The sequence below is a fragment of the Astatotilapia calliptera genome, chromosome 22 (genome assembly GCF_900246225.1).
Source record: "Astatotilapia calliptera chromosome 22, fAstCal1.2, whole genome shotgun sequence".
Classification (NCBI taxonomy): Eukaryota; Metazoa; Chordata; class Actinopteri; order Cichliformes; family Cichlidae; genus Astatotilapia; species Astatotilapia calliptera.
Window position 1 is genome coordinate 31,633,573 of NC_039322.1, and position 14,736 is coordinate 31,648,308.

At 41.3% G+C, this 14,736-nt stretch overlaps 1 protein-coding gene across 4 annotated transcripts in view; it reads right to left on the reverse strand.

Moving 5' to 3' along the window:
• Nucleotides 1–6,326: 6,326 nt before the first annotated feature.
• The window catches only part of phf14 (PHD finger protein 14), a 145,250-nt gene continuing 136,840 nt past the window's right edge, over nucleotides 6,327–14,736 (reverse strand). For all 4 annotated transcript variants that reach the window (XM_026156303.1, XM_026156304.1, XM_026156302.1 and 1 more), the window contains one exon: nucleotides 6,327–6,489. In XM_026156303.1, the coding sequence (XP_026012088.1) occupies nucleotides 6,415–6,489 (75 nt within the window). In that variant the 3' untranslated portion in view covers nucleotides 6,327–6,414. The remainder of the gene's footprint in view (nucleotides 6,490–14,736) is intronic.

Genomic DNA, 14,736 nt, shown 5'->3' on the forward strand with positions numbered 1-14,736 from the left:
ATTCGTAAATCAGGGTGGAAAATAAGTATTTGGTCAATAACAAAAATACAACTCAATACTTTGTAACATAACCTTTGTTGGCAATAACAGAGCTCAAACGTTTACTATAGGTCTTTACCAGGTTTGCACACACAGTAGCTGGTATTTTGGCCCATTCCTCCATGCAGATCTTCTCGAGAGCAGTGATGTTTTGGGGCTGTCGCCGAGCAACACGGACTTTCAACTCCCGCCACAGATTTTCTATGGGGTTGAGGTCTGGAGACTGGCTAGGCCACTCCAGGACTTTCAAATGCTTCTTACGGAGCCACTCCTTTGTTGCCCGGGCGGTGTGTTTTGGATCATTGTCATGTTGGAAGACCCAGCCTCGTTTCATCTTCAAAGTTCTCACTGATGGAAGGAGGTTTTGGCTCAAAATCTCACGATACATGGCCCCATTCATTCTGTCCTTAACACGGATCAGTCGTCCTGTCCCCTTGGCAGAAAAACGGCCCCATAGCATGATGTTTCCACCCCCATGCTTCACAGTAGGTATGGTGTTCTTGGGATGCAACTCAGTATTCTTCTTCCTCCAAACACGACGAGTTGAGTTTATACCAAAAAGTTTTACTTTGGTTTCATCTGACCACATGACATTCTCCCAATCCTCTGCTGTATCATCCATGTGCTCTCTGGCAAACTTCAGACGGGCCTGGACATGCACTGGCTTCAGCAGCGGAACACTTCTGGCACTGCGGGATTTGATTCCCTGCCGTTGTAGTGTGTTACTGATGGTGACCTTTGTTACTTTGGTCCCAGCTCTCTGCAGGTCATTCACCAGGTCCCCCCGTGTGGTTCTGGGATCTTTGCTCACCGTTCTCATGATCATTTTGACCCCACGGGATGAGATCTTGCGTGGAGCCCCAGATCGAGGGAGATTATCAGTGGTCTTGTATGTCTTCCATTTTCTGATGATTGCTCCCACAGTTGATTTTTTCACACCAAGCTGCTTGCCTATTGTAGATTCACTCTTCCCAGTCTGGTGCAGGTCTACAATACTTTTCCTGGTGTCCTTCGAAAGCTCTTTGGTCTTGGCCATGGCGGAGTTTGGAGTCTGACTGTTTGAGGCTGTGGACAGGTGTCTTTTATACAGATGATGAGTTCAAACAGGTGCCATTCATACAGGTAACGAGTGGGGGACAGAAAAGCTTCTTACAGAAGACGTTACAGGTCTGTGAGAGCCAGAGATTTTCCATGTTTGAGGTGACCAAATACTTATTTTCCACCCTGATTTACGAATAAATTCTTTACAAATCCTACCATGTGAATTCATGGATTTTTTTTTCACATTCTGTCTCTCACAGTTGAAGTGTACCTCTGGTGCAAATTACTGACCTCTGTCATCATTTTAGGTGGGGGAACTTGCACAATCGGTGGCTGACTAAATACTTTTTTGCCCCACTGTACATATTGACAGTCTACCATGTCACACGCTGCTCAAGCCTTTTAATTAAATTTTTTACAATGACCATTACCACCACTTGTCATTTTTATTAATAACAAAATCTATTTTCTTAACATAGAAGATTTTTTTAACTATGAAAATAATAGTCAGGCAGTTTAAATGGTAAGTTTTGATCTGATCCCATTTATCTTGTCAAATAGATTAACAGTGGAAGAAGATGGGTTTTTTGTGTGTATATGTGAGGTCCATCACTGTACAACAATGTTGTGATATGTCTCCCTAAAAATGGTAGACAAGAAACAGATTGCTCCTCATACATGACTCCAAATCCCATATTGCAACAATACAACTTTGTAATGCAAGCTTGATGAACTCACTATGGCATCTTTAAGTTTCTTCCTGTTTTGTGATGAGTGAAGGTTACCTTTATATATATATATATAAAACAGATAACACAGGCATAATCCAGCACAACTGAGAGAGGGTCACCTGATCAAGCCCTAACTATATGCTTTGTTAAAAGTACAGAGGGCGTCGTCTCCCAAATCCAAAATGTGAGCTGGTTCTAACAGAAGAGGGCCCTGAAAGCAGTGCTGGACTGGTAATCTGGCATATCGGGCATTTGTCCGGTGGGCCGACATTTGCCTTTCAATTGACCCAAAAGTGTGTCAAGTCCTGACAACAACCTGTTTATTTTCATTACTGATACTGTATTGTGCCCATTCAAATCTCTAAATACAATCAGGCCCTCCCGTATCTTTGCTGTGTGCTCACACAGCTTTTAGAAGAGAAGTTTAGTGTGGAAGAAGTTGTGAAAAGGTGAAGCTAAAAAGTTAAAAAGAAACTAAAAAGAAATACAGCAAAATGTGTCAACATATTAGCTATTGTGGCAGCTGCTGCACTGTCACCAGTACCAACAACAACTAGTAACAAGATATTGCAGTCACAGGAGGCTGGTCTTGCTAGCACCAGCTGTGGAGAAGCGCAGGAGAAGTGCTCTATTGGGGTGACTAAGGGACTATGAGATAACACAGTGCTTGATTATTCAAGACCTTGTATGTTGGGAGGAGTATTTTAAATTACTTTAAATTGATTTTGGATTTAACAGTGAGCCAGTGAAGAGAAGCCAGAATGAGTGAAATATGCTCTCTCTTTCTAGACCCTGTCAGTACTTTTGCTGCAGCATTTTCAATCGACTGAAAGATTTTTTTTTTTTTAATGAAAACCTGTAAATCAATTACAGTAGTCCAGCCTAGAAATAATACATAATTAACTAGTTTTTCAGCATCACTCTGAGATGGAGGATCTCTAATTTAGAGATAATCTGCAAATGGCAGAAAGCAGTCCTACATATTTGTTTAATATGCGTATTGAAGGACATATCCTGGTCAAAAATGAATCCAAGACTCCTCAGTGTTGCTGAAGGCCAAGGTAATGCCATCTGGTTTCCTACCATATGTCTTGATGATTTTTAGGTACCATAACCTCAGTTTTATAGGTTATCCGGGTACTTATGTCTTTAAGACTTTCCTGCTGTTTAAGTAATTGCGGGTGTGTTATCTGGATAGATGAAGTTGAGACATAGCAGTGAAAATGTATGCTATTCCCTTTACTGACACTGCCTAAGGGAAGCATGTATATTGTAAACAGAACTGGTCCTAGGACAGAACCCTGTGAAACTGCATAGTTAGCCTCAGTGTGTCAGGAGGTCTCTCCATTTATATGAACAAATTGTTGTCTAGCAGGACACGTACAGAGATGTTTCACTGTCAGAGGCCATAAGAAGAGTCCATTTGTAACCTTTACCAATGCCGTTGACTAAACCGTTTCTCTGCAGAACTTCATATCCATTTAAGTCACAGCAATACTGATGCTAAGACCACTCTATTTTGAAATAACAAAGTCAGCATAAGAAGGCAGACGGTGTGTGTTTTATAAATTGTAGACATGTCATTGTAGACATAGTATTGCAAAGGTGAAAATCCCATTCCCAATACATGTACCTCAAGAGGAGCAAGGGTAAAACAAAAGCCTTCAAATCACAGCTAACCAGCACCATTCAAGTCTAAACTCTAGTCTTAAGATATATTTCTGCTAAGAACTTATGCACTGATTAAACCAGACTTAAAAGAAAAGCACTGTGTGGTCATCATGTGTTCTGCTTTGTACGTACTGCACGTTATAAAAGACCGTGTGAGCTGTGTAAAATGTGTCAACCTGATTTTTCTGAAACTGTATGAAGAGATATACATGTCTTATTGAAACTCACCAGAATTATTTGTTACATTACAAACAAATGTATTTGCTAACTAAAGAAAATGGTAAAGCAAAATGGTGATGCATTTTGCTTTCAATATGAACTAAAACACTATATTGTGTAGACTACCAAATGGTGAATATTCTGGACAAGCCCCAATTCATCACAAACGTTGTGAGTTTGTGATGAATTGGGGGTAGTATAGTAAAAAGGAATTGATTAAAACTCACAGAAGATTCCGAACGTATAAGTCAAATAATATCAGCAAAGCAACGACTGAGAAGCACTGCCATGTACTGTGCAGTTACTGAAGGTGCAAACACAAAGGAATACACAGAGTATTGTTCAAAACTACAAAAGTATACCCAATATTAAACACAACAACCTGAGAGTTTATCCACTGGTCATTCGCCATGACGAATGACTTTCTGAAGTCTTAATTCAGCTCAAGACGCTGTAGATTCCCGTCAGTAACACTTTCGGTCCGCTAGTAAAACGTAGTTCTATTAATCTGCGCTTGAACCGGAACCGGATGTAAGTTCCAAAAAACTGAATTTTGGAACTGAAATTGAATTGTAGAACTGAAACTGAATGGTGAGAAGTGAAACTGAAATTATTCGAGAGCTGAATTTTTAAAAGATAAAATGCAGCTTCAAAGCAAATCAATTCATTTTCAAAATATAAAATTCTATTTCAATTTAGACTAATTCAAATTCAGTTTTCAAAAGCATTTATTCAAGTTACAATTCAGATTCAATCTGAGCAATTCAAATTCAAATTGAACTTATTCAAATTCAGTTTCTGATGGCACAGATTTCTGCCCATAGTAATCCGGCTCCTGTAGTATTTTCTGGCTTTGTATAAAATGTAAAGTTCTTCGTTTTTTGCAACTATTACTTTCTGATGATGTGTTACTCCAGGTAGTATGACGCTAAACAGGCTAATAACTAGAGAATGAGACTTTGAACGTGTGTTAGTGAGTTTAAGTGATAGAGAAGCATTTAGGCTTTCCAATTCGGATTTATTGGCACTTTAAGGGATAGCTTCAGATTTGCTGACAGGCAAAAAATCTGACAGGCCATGATCTCTGGTCAAATCTAATGATTCGTTTACTCTCTGTTAACAGTCATAGAAACTAAATGTAGTCACCACTTTCAAACATTTCTAAGGTTGTGGATACTGTAGCAGTTGATGTGAGATAACACTTTTGCTGCTTCCTTTACAGTGGCCCTGAGAAGTCAAATACACTGCAACTTAAAAAAAAATACCAGCAAATAGAAAAAAGGTCTAATAGGCACACAAAACTCCAAGACACAAAACAAAGGTTGATGGAACAAATGCTTCAAAAATACTCCTAATAATTCTGTTTTTTGTGAGCTGGTGCAGTGTTTTTTTCCCCCCTTTCTCCACTATGTTTTATTCACCTTCTGTTGTGTTTTGTGTGCTTTTATGCCATTTTTCTATTTGCTGTCATTAATAAAGGAAGACAGGATAAAGACAGCATGTCTTTATCCTGTCTTCCTTCTTTCACCCCAACCAATCACAGCAGATGGCCCCGCCCCTCCCTGAGCCTGGTTCTGCCGGAGGTTTCTTCCTGTTAAAAGGGAGTTTTTCCTTCCCACTGTCGCCAAAGTGCTTGCTCATAGGGGGTCATATGATTGTTGGGTTTTTCTCTGTATGCATTATTGTAGGCTCTACCTTACAATATAAAGCACCTTGAGGCAACTGTTGTTGTGATTTGGCGCTAAATAAATAAAACTTAATTGAATTGAATTTCTTAAGTAGTAGTGCACTTGACCTCTTAAGGCCATGCTCTTTGGCCTCAATTGATGTTAAATTTCAATTGCAAAGTGAGTGAGAGCATGGACATTTAGTTATGATTACAGCCTACAAGCAGGTCAAACAACCTATGAAAAAGAAGTAAAAGAGTTCCAAACTAATTCTACTTTACAAAGTATATAAATAAAATACTTAAGTAGATATATTTCCTAAACAAGATATTCATTAAGATCCAAAGGCAAAATGTAGCATAATAAGTTTTGTACTGCTGAAAATAAAAGTTAAAAAAAAAAAAATCAACAAAAAAACAAATCCTAAAACCTTATTTTCTCACTTATTTAGTTACATAAGTTCATAAGAAGTAGGAAATCCTGGTGGTATGAATAAGATACAAAAATAAAATGCTCCAGTTAAACACACATTGAAAGTTGTTGGAGGTATTACTGCTGACCTCTGACTGGTTTAAGTGTGTAAGCATGGTCAGCAGGGAATAGGGGGGTGCTCTATGGGCTCTGACGAAAAAGTGTCATCTTGTAAACAGGACACTGAGCATACTTTGTGTGGCATGATGATCATAAGTGTATGAAAGCAGAGTAAAGAGTCAGACACTGCTGTAGAAGGAGCTCAGTAATATATGTTTCTGTGTGTACTCCTGTGCTGGATGATTTCATGTGCTTCATAAGGCTGTCTGAAACCTGTCGGTTTCACCCTCATCCATAAAAATTACAAATTCTTTCCTTGAAAGTAAAGATATCAACATTTGAATACCATTTGTCAAAATACACCTCTGGTTGCTAACCTAAAGTAGAAGCTAAAAGCTGTTTGTCTACAAACTTTGGGAAACTAGTAGAAAGTTACATGTGCTTTAGTCTGAACAACAAAAGCAGAGTGGCAGCGCAGCCATTAAGAAGGTGTGTTTGTGTCCTCTCTATCTGGATTAGTTTGGATTCCCCCGCTCTGCTGTTTCCTCTTGAACAGCCTCATCTTCCTCCATCGGCTCTTCCTCTTCCTCCTGCAAAGACACAGCACACTTTTATATAGACAACATATACACAAAAACCACTACAGTGTTTTCAGGTTCCCTGACCAAAACTAAGGAGGGATAAGATGTAATTTGTTTCTACTTTCAAAATTCAATTCAATTCAATTTTATTTATATAGCGCCAAATCACAACAAAAGTCGCCTCAAGGCGCTTCATAGATACAGAGAAAAACCCAACAATCATATGACCCCCTATGAGCAAGCACTTTGGCGACAGTGGGAAGGAAAAACTCCCTTTTAACAGGAAGAAACCTCCGGCAGAACCAGGCTCAGGGAGGGGCGTGGCCATCTGCTGTGATTGTTTGGGGTGAGAGAAGGAAGACAGGATAAAGACATGCTGTGGAAGAGAGACAGAGGTTAATAACAGATATGATTCAATGCAGAGAGGTCTGTTAACACATAGTGAGTGAAGTCCTTGTAATTAATATCATGTTAATTTGTCCAGTTACTCAAGCCTCTTAAAACACAGGGACTATTTACAAAAATGGCTGTCATTTCTAAACACTTAATCCAACGCCTTTTTACATTTACTTTTAAAAGTAATTATAAACACAATATAAGGATGGTTTTTATTACTTTTATGAAAATCCCTTGTAGTCATTGACTCATTTAAGGATTGTAAAATAAATTTTTTGTTGTTGTTGCTTATATTAACTTTAGGTGTAAAGTATGAGGTATGAAAATCTGTCAGCATTCTTCTGAACCTCCAAGCAACAAGACGACCTTCGAGCCTTACTGTCCAGCAAGAATTTCCCCCTCTTTCTACACAGAAAATAGTTATCCAGTAGGAGTTGATCTCACTTCTTGGCTTATAATAGAATACTGAAAAAAGAGACACTAAAGAGTACATTGCCTGCTGTTGCCTCATTAGGTTAGCATGTTAAAATTCAAGTCACACAGACAAACTAATTCTTTAAATAATAGTAATATTATTTATTTATTTTGCCAATGGGGTGTGTCTGGCTTAATTAGAGAAACTCAATAGCTCAAAAAAGGCAGTAACTGAAAATCCATCTTAAGATAAAAAATATTGCAGCAGGAGTATGACACCTTTGTTGTTGAGTAGTAAGACTACTAACCGGGGTAATGTAATTGTTAGCTTTGATCATATGCACATGCAAAAGACCACTGCTATGGGGAAAATGAAATACTGAGGGATGATCATGAACACTGGGTAAGGGAACAGAGGGATTCAGACAGAAACGAGAACAAGGGATCAGCTTACCCTGCTCACGACAGGGTCACCCGGGCCCACCTTTTGACAAGGCCCCACCATCCATTGTAGGTGCCGTAGGGGTCTGGTGCTATATAAAATAATCAGGAGCTGAAGCTTTTTTTATTTTTATTTTTATTTTATTTTTTTTTTGGGGGGGGGGGGGGGGGGGGGTTGTTCTCAAACTTTTTACATCATTCCCCACATGGCAGGAAGGATATTTTCAAAATATTGACAGAAAAGCTGCAATTTAATTAGATAAACTCATTCACAATGAATCCTTCAGTGGCATTTCAGACACAGATTCACCCTATAGCTATCAGCGATCATGCTCCTGTATCTTTAACACTAATGCACAAGAATAATACTACGCCAAGTAAAAACTGGAGATTTAATACATCAATGCTTAAAGAGACTTTATTAAATATTTTAAAAAAAGAGTCACTTCCAAGTCATTCCTCTCAGCCCTCCAGATGACTTCTTCACAAAGGCAAAAACAATATTCATTAAATTCATTTGGAATAATAGAAGAGCCAGACTGCGCCTTTCGCTACTATATCTCCTGTATGACAGGGGAGGTCTGTGTGTTCCAAACCTCAAATGGTACTACTGGGCTGCCCAGCTTTCTGCGGCCTCATGCTGGTTTTCAACGACAACCTTACCCTGGGTAAATTTAGAAAGGACAAGCACTACCCCCTTACCGCTCAGCACTTACCTGTACTCCGCAAAGTATAAAGATCTGATGAAAGATACATCAAACCTCTTTGTTACAAATACCATCCGTGTCTGGTTTGACGCACTCAAGTTTAAAAATGAAACGCCAGTTTTATATGATATCATATTTGGACTATAATGACACTCCCGGAACATCAGCATCTGTTCTATGGGAAGCAGGGAAAGCTGTGATGAGAGGTAAAATAATTTCTTTCTCACCACATAAAAAGAAAGAAGAAAACAAAAATATTCAGGAATTAGAAAAAAACATCAAATCACTAGAAGAAGCCTACGCGTCCCACCAAGATCAGGAAACATTGAACAAAATACGCAAAACAAAACTAGAATTAAATGAGATAATTGATAAAAAAAACAAAATTCTTAGTACAAAGACTACGCCTACAAAATTATGAACATGGTAATAAATCCGGTCAATTTCTAGCAAACCAGCTAAAAATAAATAAAGAAAAAACAACTATATGTGCTGTTCAAGATCCATCTGGGTATATGACCCGAAACAAATAAACAACATTTTCATGGATTTCTATAAAAGATTGTATTCACCACAAATAAACCCATCTAAAAAAGAAATTGATCAGTTTTTGGACAACATAACTCTTCCAAAATTATTAGACACTCAAGCAATGGCAGTGGATTCACCACTGACACCAGGTGAACTCCAGGAAGCTCTGATAAGTATGCCCAATAATAAGGCTCCAGGTCCAGACGGCTTTCCTGCAGAATTCTACAAAGAATTCTGGTCGATTCTAGCACCAGTTTTCTACAGAACGTTGTTGGAAATCAAAGAAAAGGGCAGACTTCCATCAAATAGGAATTCTGCAAACATTAATCTCCTGCTAAAACCAGGCAAAGACCCTGTATATCCCTCAAGCTATCGTCCAATATCCCTTATAAATGTAGACCTTAAAATAATCTGCAAAGCTCTCTCAAAAAGATTAGAGAAAATAATCCCCCTCTTAATTCATCCTGACCAAACTGGTTTCATAAAAGGTCGGCACTCATCAACAAATACACGTAGGTTACTCAATTTGATAGACTACTCATACAGTAAAAACCTAGAAACTACAATATTTTCTTTAGATGCAGAAAAAGCATTTGACAGAGTTAACTGGAAATTTCTATTTGCAACTTTACACAAATTTGGTTTTGGATCCTCTTTCATTAACTGGTTAAAAATATTATATAATTCCCCAACAGCTTGTGTCAAAACAAATGACCAAACATCCTCCAGCTTCTGTCTCCTGAGGGGCACCAGGCAGGGATGCCCACTTTCCCCTTCACTGTTTGCAATTTTTATTGAACCACTAGCAGCAGCAATTAGACAGAATTCAGTAATTAAGAGCATAAAATGCAAGAATGTGGAACATAAAATAGGTGCTGGTCCCCATGAAGTGATACACTTGCTTTCCCCTGCAAGTAAAGCGTGATGTCTTATCAGGAAGCAGACCCTGACCCTGGGTTACTCTAATTTTCTGGCAAAGGTTAGTCTTGGAGTTTTTGCAGAATTTGCATTCACCACACTGAGGCACATACAACGGGATGACAGTATCACCTGGCTTAAACTTGGTAACACCTTCGCCAACACTTTCAAACGTTCCAGCACCATCGTGTCCCAAGCTAACAGGGAAAAGCCCCTCAGGGTCACTGCCACTCAGAGTGTAGGCATCTGTATGACACACGCCTGTAGCAGAGATCTTAATGCGAACTTCATGGGCCTTAGGTGGGGCTGACTCCACCTCTTCAATAGAAAGAGGTTTCCTTGGCTCCCAGGCAACAGCTGCCTTGCACTTGATTATTTCACCAGCTGTCTCCATGCTCAGCCAGTTTCGCCAGATCAGCCTGCTGAACGTAGAGGGAAAGATCTTCTTCGGTGTCTTGGCCCAAAGGCTATCTACCTTCCTGCAAAGAAACTACTATATATTGACACATCAGTGCAGAAGGCCGGCATCCCGGGCTTCTTGGGATGTCTGGAGCATGCCAGCATCATCTGGCACCAGATTCAAACTGCCAAGAAAGAACGAAGAGACCTTCAAGTGGTGTTTTTAGACCTTGCCAATGCCTTTGGGTCAGTTCCGCACAAGATCTTGTGGATGGCCTTCAACTATTTCAGCGTACCAAACCACATCACAGGACTGGTCAAGATCTACTTTCAGGATTTACAGTTTTGTGTGACAGCTGAGAACACCACTACAGCCTGCCAGCACCTGGAAATTGGAGTTATGGCAGACTGCACGATTTCCCCTCTGGCATTTATCATGGCAATGGAGTTGGTCATACGGGCATCCTGGTGGGTAGTGGGAGGTGAGAGACTCAAGAGTGGCCTTCGTCTTCCTCCCATTCGGGCCTACATGGATGACATGACATCACTACAACAACAAAACCATGTACTAAGCGATTGCTACAGAAGCTCCTGGAAAACATAGAATGGGCAAAAATGGAGTTTAAGCCAAGTAGATCTCACAGCATCTCCATCACAAAAGGAAAACTGACAGCCGAGCAATTCTATATCAGTGGAGAACCAATTCCAACAGTCTTAGAGAAGCCCATAAAGAGCCTGGGACGGTGGTATAATGCAGACCTCAGTGATACGTGGCAACTAGAACAATTAAGGCAGAACTTGGTTGATGACCTCAAGCGGATTAACAACACTGCACTCCCAGAGAAACTGAAGCTCTGGTGCTTCCAGTTTGGGTTATTACACAGACTACTGTGGCCGTTGACAATGTACGAGGTCTCACTCAATCATGCCAATCGACTAGAGAAGCTAGTGAGCTCCTACGTTAAGAAGTGGCTCGGACTTCCCAAATGCCTCAGCAGCGTTGGACTCTACAGCGAAGGGATACTGTCATTGCCTATCCCCTGCCTGGTCGAGGAGATTAAATGTGCAAAAGTGAGGCTTGAGATGTCACTCATGGACTCCTGGGACCCCATAGTGAGAGGCACTGCTCCCACCCTAGCAACGCGGAGGAAGTGGATCCCAGCCACATCTGTGCTACAGGCGAAATCCGCTCTTTGGCATCGTGACGTGGTGGGTCATGTCCAACAGGAAAGAGGGGGATTTGGTCATGGCGCAGTAACACCTTGGTCGCAACAGGCATCTGTAACTGAACGTCGAAAAATGGTGGTGGAGTAGGTGCGTCGACAGGAGGAAACAGCCAGACATGCCAGAGCCGTGGTACTGGCCAAGCAGGGTTGCTGGATGAATTGGGAGAGTGTGGAAAAGAGGAAACTCTCATGGAGTGAAATCTGGGGCATGGAGTCTAATAGACTAAGTTTCACCATGGAAGGCCTCCATGGAATGTCTGCAAAGTGTTCAGAATACTGCTACAAGGCTTCTGACCAAGTCTTCCAAGTACTCTCATGTCACACCCCTGCTGATCCTGCTGCACTAGCTCCCCATTAAATTCAGAGTCCACTTTAAGATTATGACTTTGACATTCAGGGCTCTGCATGGACAAGCATCGGCATATATCAGAGATCTTTTACATGGCTGTATTGTTGAGTTATTTGAGCTGACAGCAAATTTACACTGTTATACAAGCTATACACTGACTACTTTACATTGCATCAAAGTGTCATATCTTCAATATTGTCCCATGATTCAGTATAGTCGCTTATCTTAACGTCTTAACAACATAGGCACAGTCTTTGAGAGGGGCTGGACTGCAGTTGCCAACAGTGAGAGGCAGCGGGCAAGGATGGGTATTCTAATATCTTCCATTATATAATAAATAATCTATATGGAGGTGAGGTGTGTACTAACTTTTTTGATCCCATTCCCATTAAGAAGGCAAAAAATTCCACAAATGAACACTGATAAGGCTGTGAAGTGAAAACCATTTCAGGTGACTACATCATGAGGATCATTGAGAGAAGGCCAAGGTTTGCAGTAATGTCAAGAAATCCAAGGATGGCTATTTTAAATTAAATTGAATTGAATTTTAGATTCCTCAATTTTATTTATACAGCGCAAATTCACAACAGTTGCCTCAAGGTGCTTTATATTGTAAGGTAGACCCTACAATAATAAATTCAGAGAAAATCCAACAATCATATGACCCCCTATGAGCAAGCACTTTTGCGACAGTGGGAAAGAAAAAAGAAGCTTTTTTTCCCTGCTTTTTAAGAGGAATAAACCTCTGGCAGAACCAGGCTCAGGGAGGGGCCCGTCATCTGCCTTGACCGACTGGGTGAGAGAAGGAAGACAGGACAAAAGACATGATGTGGAAGAGAGCCAGAGATTAATAACAAGTATGAGTCAATGCAGAGAGGTCAACATAGTGAGTCAGAAAGGTGATTGAAGAAGAAATACTCAAATGGAAGAAAGAAGTCCTACATATTTGTTTAATATGTCCATTGAAGGACATATCTATATGGGGCGATCATGGCTCAAGAGTTGGGAGTTCGCCTTGTAATCGGAAGGTTGCCGGTTCGAGCCCCAGCTTGAACAGTCTCAGTCGTTGTGTCCTTGGGCAAGACACTTCACCCGTTGCCTACTGGTGGTGGTCAGAGGGCCTGGTGGCGCCAGTGTCTGGCAACCTCGCCTCTGTCAGTGTGCCCCAGGGTGGCTGTGGCTACAATGTAGCTTGCCATCACTAGTGTGTGAATGGGTGGATGACTGGATGTGTGAAGCGCTTTGGGGTCCTTAGGGACTAGAAAAAAGCGCTATACAAATACAGGCCATTTACCATATCCTGGTCAAAAATGACTCCAAGGTTCCTCACAATGTTGCTGGAGGCCAAGGTAATCCCATCCAGAGTGAGAAACTGGTTAGATACCATATTTCTAGGAATATTTGGGCCACGTACAATGACCTCAGTTTTATCTGAATTTAGTCTTGGTTCAGGGCTTTGAAGATGATAACAGTGGGTGAATTATATTCTTAAACTTAGTTACAGAACTACAACACTAGTTGATGTTTGTCATGGCGGTAATCCCCAAACTAGATGAAGGGAGCTGTTAAGTTGAAAGAGGAGTCCTATCTGGCTTAGTTAGCTTGTAGGTTAACTGAGGAAACTGGCAGGTTCCAACAGGCCAAATAAATCCCTCTCTCGCCCCAGTGGGCGGCCTATCCTTCAAGCTTGAGTCCTCTACCAGAGGCCTGGGAACTTGAGGGTCCTGCGCAGTATCTTAGCTGTTCCTGGGAATGCACTCTTCTGGAAAGAGATCTCCGATTTTGTTCCTGGGATCTGTTGGAGCCACTCGCCTAACTTGGGAGTCACCGCACCTAGTGCTTCGATTACCACTGGGACCACTGTTACCTTCATCCTCCACATCTTCTCCAGCTCTTCTCTGAGCCCTTGGTATTTCTCAAGTTTCTCATGTTCTTTCTTCCTGATGTTGCTGTCATTTGGAACCACTACATCTATCAGTACGGCTGTCTTCTTCTGTTTATCTACCACCACTATGTCTGGTTTGTTAGCCGTCACCATTTTGTCCATCTGTTTGGGGTGAAACCCTCCATGCAGGGTCAGGAGTTTCCTGGTCTTGATGTCAGTGGCTTGTATCTCCCTCCTTTGGCCAACTTATTATCCCAGTAGGGTACCTGATCACGGGCAGGGCGTAGGTGTTGATAGCCCGGATCTTGTTCTTACCGTTCAGCTGACTCCTCAGGACCCCAGACCTTCTGCAGGTACTTTGTAGTTGCAGCTTTCCTAGTGGCCTCTTCATGGTTCCCATTTGCCTGTGATTCCTAGGTACTTGTAGCTGTCTTCTATGTCTGCAATGTTGCCTTCTGGTAGTTCTGACTACCTTCCCTCTCTTTGTTATCATCTGATTACACTTCTCCAGTTGGAACGACATTCCGATGTCATTGCTGTATATCCTGGTGGCGTGGATCAGTAAATCAATGTCTCGTTCACTCTTGGCATACAGCCTGACGTCATGCATCTACAGGAGGTGGCTGACAACTGCTCCATTCCATAGTCGGTATCCATAGCCAGTCTTGTCAATGATCTCACTGAGGGGGTTCAGGCCTATGCAGAACAGCAGTGGGGACAGAGCATCTCCTTGGTAGGTCCCGCACTTGATGGTGACTTGTGCTATGGGCTTGAAGTTGGTATCTTGCATTGTACAGCACATCCCCATTGAGTTCCTGATGAAGGCTCTTAGGGTCCTGTTGATCTTGTATAGGTCTAGGCATTCCAGGATCCAGGTGTGGGGCATTGAGTCATAGGCCTTCTTGTAATCAATCCAGGCAGTGCACCGGCTGGTCAGCCTAGTTCTGAGCTCAGATAAAATAATTATTGTGGGTGATTTTAACATACATG